The 10,537-nt window shown below is 37.2% G+C and overlaps 1 protein-coding gene across 1 annotated transcript; it reads right to left on the bottom strand.

Moving 5' to 3' along the window:
- Window positions 1–683: 683 nt before the first annotated feature.
- Window positions 684–9,486, bottom strand: cxcl12a (chemokine (C-X-C motif) ligand 12a (stromal cell-derived factor 1)). The gene is made up of 4 exons (XM_058385645.1): window positions 9,326–9,486; window positions 7,102–7,219; window positions 5,095–5,178; window positions 684–3,436 (listed from the first exon to the last, which is right to left on the bottom strand). Exons 1-4 carry the CDS (start codon window positions 9,390–9,392, stop codon window positions 3,406–3,408), a joined length of 300 nt encoding a protein of 99 aa, XP_058241628.1. The 5' UTR covers window positions 9,393–9,486; the 3' UTR covers window positions 684–3,405.
- Window positions 9,487–10,537: the final 1,051 nt, after the last annotated feature.

The raw sequence follows: 10,537 nt of genomic DNA, 5'->3' as shown, positions 1-10,537 counted from the left end.
TCTAGGTTTGATTCCTGTTCCATGTTGATGTTCTCCCCAGACTTTGGGGGTTTTCTTCGGGTACTGCAATTTCCTCCCCAATCTAAAGACTTGCATTGTAGGCTGATTGGCACCTCTAATTGTGTGTAATTGTATGTATTCAGTAAATATGTACAAGTAGTGTGTGTGTGTGTGTGTGTGTGTCCTGCATTAGCTTGACATCCTGAATACCCTGGAATAGACCCCAGCTTCCCTGCAGTACAGAAAATGGATTGATGGATGGTGTTGTTTTATACCATAGATTAACCATATTCAAAATTGTAGAAGCTATTGCATAAGCAATGGCTAAAGATGATAAAGCTGTCCGAAGGTAAATGAATGAGCTCGATTCTTAATAGAAGAATTGCATGTTTTTTTCTCTTTACCTTCTTGTCAATTTGCCTTATAATGGATTATGGATTAATCAATAGTAGGATTAAGACTAGAACACATGACATCCTGAAGCTGGGTATTATACACATTAAAATGTAGTATTATAGTCCACATCTCTGATAAAACTTCAGATGATGCTTACAGATGATTGTAACCAGTGTGTATTGAAAGATGTTTGTGGTATATGAAGGTGCTGGAATGTACCTCTGATCATGTGGAATTGTCTGACTGCATGTCTATCATTAAACATTAAATGAATATTCCAGACAGAATTCATAAATCCAAGTTGATTTATTTAGAAAAGAACCAGTTTATAAATGAAATGAAACATGGGTACAGATACAAAATACATCATAGAATAAGCTGCCATCTAAGTAATGTCCTTCACATTATTTGGGAGTTATGAGGGGAACATGTACAAATTATCAACGGACTCGATCACATTTTGATGATGGTAGCACCTTATTTTTTTTAAGTGATGGATAAACACACTCATCTCATCTGTTTAGACTTTGCAGGAAGTGCCATGGGAAGGGAGTAGTGTATTCTTTTATTAACAAAAAATGCCCATTAAAGTTAGGATGGTAAAAAAGTATTCAAATGTGCTCTCAACATTTATTATCATTTAATTGCACTCCCCTTAAATCATCTTATTCTATTTTCTTATTTCTATTTATTTTTAGTTGGGTAAGCTGAATTTACTGACTTCGTCCTCTATACTTCCAGTATATAACCGCTCAGTGTTGCTTCATTCAAGTGAAATTTCTCCTGAATTCATTGTTGCATAGTTCATGCAGTTCACTGACACTACAGAAATGTATTGTTAATGCCCACTAATTGATCTAATCAGCAAGTTATCAAGCTCACTGCTTCTCTTGTATAAACATATGTATTTTCTCAATACATATGCTCTTAGCTAGTACGAAAAAAACAGGGGTACAAATTAGTAATTAATCATCATTAATCATTAGGTTCTGTTCGATTTTGGCATTTTTTTTCATGTCACTGTAAGAAATGGAGTGTAACTGGTGACCTAACCCCCACAACATTGCCTGCAGCCTTCCTCTCCAATGCTGATTGGGCATTATGTTTCCTGGCCTGTGTGCCTGCAGGCTGCCAGTGTAAAACATGGCCTGGCTGATTTCACGGCTGCTTTAAATCGCTTGACAGGATCAAGTTGGCAGTCATGTTACAGACAAATTTCATGCACTAATTTTCGTGAGAGGTGTCTGGCAGAAAAATGGGCTAGTTTTACAGTGCACTTTTCTAATAGCCAGAAAAGCTATTCATACTGACGTGACACTGAAATAATATTTTTCTATTTGGAATAGCTGTGTAAAATTGATGGTTTCTACTTAACCACAGAAAAGTTAACTATTTGCTGTGGTTGGTGTTCTTCTTATTAGATTACGACAAAGTAAATAAAGTGCCTGTAGATACCAATAATGATAGATATTAAGTATTTTTTCAGTAATTTTACCACTTTTTCAGTACTCTATCAATATACTAATCTAGTTAGCAAGTTAATATAATTTCTATGGAAGCTTGTTTACCTGCCATATGAGAAAATATATTGATTTATCTCGTTAACTGCGAGTTAATAATACAAAATTGCAAATTTTTCACAGTTGAGAGATAACACATTTGAGACTTTTTATCCTGCAATTGCAAGTTAATATCTCACAGTTATGAGTTTCTGCTAATCACACCATCTCCCTTCCCCTAACCAAGCCACACCAACAACACAGGCACAATATGCTGTTCATCTTAAGACATTCTCCTGGAGTGATGAGAGAATAAAACATTGCAATTGAGAGTTGTGTATTATCTTAAAATTATGAAATATATGCTCATATGCATGATATTAACTAAATTCATTGTATGAGAGACAAGTGCTTGGCACTGAGTGAAAATGATTTGTTGTCAAGAGATGAAAAAGGAAAAATGGTTGCTGTGCTGAATATTTGCATGACATTAACTCGCATGTGTGAGATAAAAGCCGCAATTGCAAGATAAAGCTGCACAAAATTTTTCTTATGCGTGGTTCTGTGATGACTGATTATTATGATACTGTTTGTAATTTAATGTGGCTTTAATTAAATTATTCTGGTTATTTCTCTGATTCTGCTTGGATGTGAATCTGTTTTACGTTTTATGCCTTCCACATTGGCTGGTGACTCCAGATGTTTCTTTGCTTACACAATGATTAAAATTAGGAAAAAAGAGCATTCCTTTTCATTTTTTGCCTCACAAACTACATCTAGGGGAGTATGTTCCATGAAGGAATTCAAACTGCTTCACTTGATCTAAGGTCAAGGTCTTTTGGTTTACTTTTGTATAAAATAACACCCTGTTAGTCAGAGAACAAAAACACAAGCAACTTTTCTCTTTTCGTGTATATATACATATAATATTACATTCACATGCAATATGCATTGTTACATTTTTTTTACGATATGGGTTAATTAAATATGATTATTAAATGGGTGGAGAAAGTCAACTCCCTTCCTATTTGTTCTCCTGTCAGGCATGCAACCACTGGAGTTCAGCTCTGCACCAGTGTGTGATTCCCACTGTAATTTTCCTCTTAAGTGTTATAGTGGAAGAATAATGAGTTTGAAAAGTTTAGGGATGTTTGCTCCAAAATCATCAGTACTACATTCAGTGCTACCTAACGCTGTAACAAACAGGCAAGGAGCAAACGCAACTCCAAAAATATCTCTTTACTGTTTAAAGTCGATATAAAAAACATTGTATATACATCTCATACGTATAAAAACACACTCATACATATATATATAATTGCACATTGTGCTAACACAGGAGGTGCCTATAGCGGCGGCAGAGGTGGTGATGATGGTGAGGCGAATCATTGAGAGTGAAGCAAGGTTTGCAGGTTAAGTGCTGGTTCAGCAAGCATGCCAGAGCAGTATATGGTACAGGTACATATCTGTGGTGGTGGCTCACAAACGGGCTTGCCATCCAGCTGCTTCCTTAGTGGCCCTGCATTTTGGCCTTCTTCATTCTGAAAAAGAAAAATGCAGTTAGTATGGCATCAAACTAGTGTGTACACACATTTTTTTCACTGCATCCTACTAAAACTGCAAAGACCTAAGTAAGCATTTTAGGTAGTGAGCAGCACCCTGATATTAACAGCCATGTGCTAGTATTGAGTGCTAAAGCAGTGTGACAGTGAAGGGAAACAGGACCATTTCACAGCCTGCCAAACTCTGAACAGGGAAAGCACTTTAAACCTGCAGCCAGTGATGTTGGCCATGCAGCGCAGCAGACATGTCAGTGGGTTTTACAAGCAGTTTGTACTTGTAACTACATAGTTAGCAAAAGGTCTAGGCTTTCCCCATGAGTGATCAAACTATTACACCACTGACCCACAATTCAGCAGTCAGATCAACAGCAAATCTAATAAAACTGTCTCGCATATCCCATACATCAAGAGTGTGCCAACTTCAGTTTCCTTAATTTAAGGCAGTTGTACAACTTCCACTCTTTCCTTGACTGAACACTGTGTTCCTGATTGCACAGTATGAGCTTATCAGCACCTAGCAGCTATTTAGAGACACTTGTGTCCATTGTCCACAACAACTATGACGGTTTTGTTGTGCAGACTTGACTGTTCACACCTTTTATACACGGTTTACATCCAATGGTATGCCAAGTGGACACTTGTAATCTCTGTATGTCATGTGAGGATGTAGTAGTACACTTTTTTTTTACTTAAAAAAGATCCCTGGCAAAGAATGGTTAAAAAATTGTCTGTTAGGAAAAAACAGGGCTGACAGTGTAGTGTGCAGTGAGTATTAAAGTCTAGGAATATTTAGTGCTGTACAGCAACTTCACTGAGGTCTCCTGGGAAGCACAGTAAAAATGTATGCCTTTTTAACTTTCATGATGTCGTAATTTAGCTTCTTCAGGGTTTTTTTTTATCAAATAGCATTACACAACCCATATGTTTGAAAAACATGATTTCTGACATAATATATATAATATATAAAACAGTTTTTCATAATAAGCTAAATATCAAGAATACATAACTCTATGTGGTTTAAGGTATGTATACACTAATTTCAGCATTCAGTTTTCATAATGCTAATCAGTGGTTTGAAATGTCATCCACTTGCTACCCAAATCATTCACTGCTTGCTCATACTGAAGAAACCTATATAAGTTAAATTTGGACACCAAGCATGTCTGGTCTGGTCAACAATATCTGTGGAAAGTGAAAAAATTCTGTATAAATCTGGATTTTCCTTCAACCATGCCACGGCATGAGAGCATGTTTTGCATTAGGACTAAAGACAGGGGCTGGTAAGCATTAAAATTATGTTCAGCAACCTCAGGTATACATATTTCACAGCTGCTTTTGAAGTATGAAGCCAGGGTTCATGACTAAAAAGCACATGGACAAGGACATTTGTGGAAATGTGAGAAACAGGAAAGCAGAAATACCATTTATCTTCAGTTACTTGTTTTCATGTAAATACTATGTGTTCCTTATATTTAGGGGGGGAAAATGAGGGTGTGTTTATAGATCTGGTTGATCACTGTGGATTATGTTTGGTAACTCTGATTAGCAATATGTTAAGACGTGAAAACAGGGCAGTGTTTCAGTATGTTTCTCACACTTCTCACAATCTCTGCTCATGCAAAAGATATTCTACTTACTTTTCAAGGGCTTTCTCAATGTACTGCTGTAGCCATTTTGTCTCAGGATTGAGGCACACCTCTTTATTGCTCTTCAGTTTGGCACTGTGGGGCAGAAAAGAGCAGAAAATAATTGAATTATACTTATTCAATAATACATATTCATCTGTATCACTCATCCATGTAATTATTACAAGTCTTTAAAAAGCATTAAAGCACTTTATCCATTGTAAAGAAGGTTTAAATGCAACACAATAGATATGCCATAGTCAGCACTAGCTATACAATAGCACATATGAACAAGGGCTGAAGTAGCTGAAAAGCTCGCTGGTGCTCACTGAAGCAGTTACTTTTTTCTTCTAGTAAGTGATATACCGTGGCAGGCTTTATTGTCTGTTATTGTTATTCTTTGTCTCCTTTCCAAATCCACATTTCCATCTTGGCAGATTGTCTTACAGATTGTTATCATCCTTCAAACTTTCAGCAAGGACTAATAAAGCTTTGTGTGATTCATGTGTGTTCTAGTAAAAAATAAATCTACACTCAGTAAGCTCTTTTAAATTCTTTTAATGTTTGAACAATTTTACTGGATGTACTGGGCATTTGTGAACAATAAGATAATTAGGCTTCTGTCTACAAACCAACTCAACCACGGATCTTGTTTGTTGATCTATTTAGCATTATGGTTAATATCTTATTATACATAGTTAACAATAATAATCAGAAATCCTACTTAACTACTTGCATGAAGTCTAAAACTTCCACTGAAGATCACACATTCAGGATAGAAGCATTTCTAAGCCCTGCAGGATACAGGATCCACAGACAGGTCCAAACTTACATTTCTACCTCTCTTAATCATACTTGATATATTACAGAATAAAGCGCTTTAAGCTGAATAAGCAATAAATAAAAGCTGTTATTTAAGGGATTTTACTCTTGTACACTCTCATCAATATTCTTATTTCGTTCCATAAATGGAATTTTTTTATCGCTTACAGGAGAACTTCAGACTTCCTACTGTAGTTAAATTATCTTACCACTTAGAACTGTGCTGTACTGATGTATCATCATGATGTGAAATCTTAACAAAAGCTATAGATATCTTTGCTGGTATTTTCTAACATTATAGGGATGTACCTGAGTCTGGTACACGCGTATCTATCTAGATTTTTCTAACAGGAGTAATGTATGTCGGGTCTCTGGCCAGCAGGTAGTAATTACTTCACAGCAAGTGAAGGCCAACAAAAAACTCTGGTATATAATGTTACCAGTTTCACTCATCAGGACAGTTTTATGGTATAGAGGATTCCTGAGCTTTGAGTACTGCTTCTGATCTGTCCTCTGGGGACTTCACTATAAGCCCTGTGTCAGTTACATGGGTCTATATGTCTGTCCATGTATGCCATGTGTGCACAGCTGTGTTTATTTTTATCTTTGCATTGCTGACTTGGTTTTAAGGCTATAGAGTTTTTTTAGGAATTCTGAATTGAAGAAAAGTCCTAATATACAAATTACAGCATTGCCTATTTGTTTGGTACCCATAAACAACCTCCTAAATGTTTCATTTGATCACTGGTGAATGTGAGTTTTAGGTGATTAGTTGGTTATTGATGGATGTTTTAAGTGTTTCCCGTTGACTGAGATGGAAACGTAAAAGATTATGGAAGACTCTCATCAGCATGCAAGGATATGACATGTGAGAAGGATTTTCAGGCACAATGGGTGAGAAAGTCCTTCAAGTGGAACCCTGCGACATCTTCCTGTATGAAACAAAACTACATCGAAGTCTAGAAGCCCACCCCCTCCTGTAGCATTTCCTCTGCATGTGTGTAATTGTGAGAGCGTGACCCACAGCATTATGCCAGACAGGGGAAGCCTATTCCATCTCCATTCACTGCTCCTTCAGCAGCAGGAGATTGATGGTGTGAAATGATGGGTCGAGGGGTTCCGTAAGACACCCCCCAAGAAGTAATGCTGCATCAGGATCAGTGGGTGTGTGAGAAAGATACTGGGGTTGATACTCACATGACTTGGAAGGGACAGTTGGGTGTGTGGACGAACTTCAGCTCACGGATGTTCCTCTGTGGGACCATGGTAACTGTAGAACGGCACCAACACCTTTCGACCAGGCTGATAGGTTTGGCTGTACAGGAAAAATAATAAAAGTTTAAAAACCCACTTTTAAAATTCACTGTGTATAGTACCAACCAAGGCTAAAAACAGAAATCACAGCTTGAACAGAACCTAATATTTCAACATTTTTGTGCTCCAGTGACATCATAACATTCCTAAGGAAGTTAAGTCCATTTGTGATTCATTAGATTGTGTAACATGTGAAATGCTGACACTTTGAATTTGAATGATCAACAGAATGAAAAATATAGAACATAATTAAATTAAACACAAATGCTCTGATGGTAATGTGAATGGACTTAGATGGTGAACAGCAGTGTGTCATTATTCTAAGGCATCTTAACATTTGTAGCAGATTCACAATCAGGTGTTTACAAAATGTTAGTTATTTGGTCTAATATTCAGCTCTAGTGAGAGCTACTGCACTGCAAGACATTTGAAAGTGTGATATATATATATATTTATTTTATGTTTCTTCACTATTCTTTGCTTCTGTTTTTTTTTCCCAGTCGTGTTTGGAGACCTGCAACACTAATTACTGAGCTCTACAAAGGTATTTGGCCGTTTGCTTTTAAGTGTAATCCAAAACAGATGTGCACAATCACAGAAACTCATAATGATGATACCTTAAAATGTTCACTGCAGATAGTTATAGGTTGAATAATTAAAAAATATCATAATTGCACTGTTCAAGCAGGCTTATAATTAATTACGCAATGCATGGCTTCTTAAAAATCCGAAGTCGTTAATTCCTTTCGTTACAAGTCACTGCTGGAGACATTAAAATGAAGAAAACAAGTCAACATCGTAAGGAAGTAAATAAATTGATTGCAAACAGCTTTGCAATGTTCTTTATGTGGACCCTTTGACTTTGGATTTGCTGTGTTTATTGTCCAATCCACATATTCTAGTAATGGATTTTTGCACAAATGTGTGATTGGACAATGAAACGTGGAAAACGGTGACAATTACAACAGTTTCTCAAAGGGTAGTAGAAAACGGAATAATTGTGTCCGCATTGCAATGTGTTGATTCAGCACAAGCTTTCGCTCACATTCCTGCTGACTGGGTAAAAACAATCAACAACTTTATTGATTTATAGATCAAATCTGTTGCCCCAGCCGCAAACGTGCACGTATGATAAACAATGCGCACATAACACACACACACACACAATTTAATTACACACAGGCAATGGTGCAATAATGTCAGTGGAAAACAAGGACAGTGGAAAGATCATATTGCGCACGAAGACATAGATACATTACATGCATGCAAACTCCTAGCACTATATGAATTAAATTGAATTAAGTCTTGCAGTGTTCGTTTGTTCCGATACAAACACTATAGGTGTGAAGTGAACACTTTTTCCCTACGTGCATGAGCAAGGCGCACGTAGCCTAAACGGACATTGCCCACTCCCACAGCGGCACAGGGGTGAGAAGTACCTGTACTGAACCGAGCTCCGACCATTTTCGACCGCTTTAAATATGCAAACGCCATGCCAGGTAATCTACCAGCATTGTTATGCTAAAGAGAGATGGATAGAGTCCCTGCGTTTTGTCCCACTGAAGTGCAGACTGGCGCTATCTCTCACTTTCTCCCTCACTGCTGTTTTTGTTCTGGACCCTCATTTGTGGGTAATTAAAGGAAAACAAAGACAGTGACAAATACACACATTCATCAGCCGCATGTTGCATGTCAGGCTGTGCCTCAGCACGCTGGATGAGTTGGAGAATAATACGGGATGATCTATGTACAAACAAGTTGCCGTGGACGTGGAATGTTGAGACAAATACCGTTTAAAAAAAAAAAAAAAAAAAATATATATATATATATATATATATATATATATATATATATAGCTCGATTATATGTTTATAGAAAGGACAAAATGGATTTATTAATAACATGATTAAATTTCAAATCAATATAGTCGCAACAAAACTGGACAAACTGACCGACTATTAATTTCTTTCCAAATTTTGCGTACATGCACCACAATTACGCACATCACAAATCACCTACAAATGAAATGAAACTGTGCAATAAAGTCAAGCAAAATCACCATCCACATTTGCAGATGAATTCCAATAAATAAGCATAAGTAACTTACCGTCTGAAACAGATCCGTAGATAGTCACTGTTACCAGAACTGCCACTAAGATCACTTTCACATCCATGATGCGTGTAAGGAAGAGAAGCGCACTGCAGAATTCCGTACTGAGGAGAGAAGTGACCGCGTGCGCGTGTTAAACTCACTCATAGCCCATCTACACCCTTTACACAGAGTGGGCGTTCACTCTGTGATTTACCGCCTCCTGGCATCCCACACACTATTAAACATTTTTTGGCTTTGTTTATTGATGTTGGCTTTGCTTACTTATTCTGAAGTTAGATTTTATTCTCATTTTCTCTTTTGCTGTGTGCCCTTGACTGTAAACCAGATCCGAGCTTGTCATTGCATTCTTCATCATATGAATTCTTCATATCGCAATGATTATTATCTTGCATGTTCATTTTGCATAGACGAACATGGTATATTTGTTATCGTTTACAGGACTTTTAGTAACGCAGGAAGGCTATCCCCCCTACTACACACACCTCCAGTCTGTACATCAAACAAGATTTGGCACATAATGTTGTGCCTTCTTGAAATTGAAGCCCTCTTAACTTGCTGTGGTAAACCAGTGCTTAGTGTTCAAACATGTTTTTGCAAACACAAGTGTGAAGTAAGACCTGTAGTGTATTTTAAAAATAGCAATTAGATTTTTACTGGGCAAGAATTTTCCATTAAGTTATCCAGGCTAATCTGTGATGAGGTTGAATGGAGTAGTATGGGTATTAGGATGTGCTGCATAACAGGACACAGATGTGAGCTTGGTTTCCAGGAGTATGATTCGAGCGTGCCAAGTCACTCACCTAAAATAAAGCCTTGGAGAAGAAAAGAAACCAAAATCGCACAGCAGTGCACAGAACTCACAGAAAAGCCAGCGTTTCATGCAGATCAGTCATTGCTCAACCTTCTCAGAGTGCATGCATGAATGATCAGCTTTTAAGGTTTGATGAGGCGAATAAGGTGCTGGTTTTACAGCCAAATCCTTCAAAAGTTAAAATTTGATCTGCACCAGAATGTCGAATAGAGCTTCTATTTGATAGACTACTTTCATTGTCTGTCTGTAAATGTTTTTGCCTCTCCTTTATTTGTATGTGCTGACGGTTTACCTTCACTTCATTGCCTTTAAAGTACTTTGAGTTATTAGCTTTCCTTTCTTCAAAAGCCAGTCTCTGAATGCAGATGTCGTTTTACAAGGTGGCAGTAGTGGGA

The sequence above is a fragment of the Hemibagrus wyckioides genome, linkage group LG03 (genome assembly GCF_019097595.1).
Source record: "Hemibagrus wyckioides isolate EC202008001 linkage group LG03, SWU_Hwy_1.0, whole genome shotgun sequence".
In the NCBI taxonomy this organism is placed as follows: domain Eukaryota; kingdom Metazoa; phylum Chordata; class Actinopteri; order Siluriformes; family Bagridae; genus Hemibagrus; species Hemibagrus wyckioides.
Note: the sequence above shows the minus strand (reverse complement) of the source record. Positions and strands in the feature narration are given on the sequence as shown.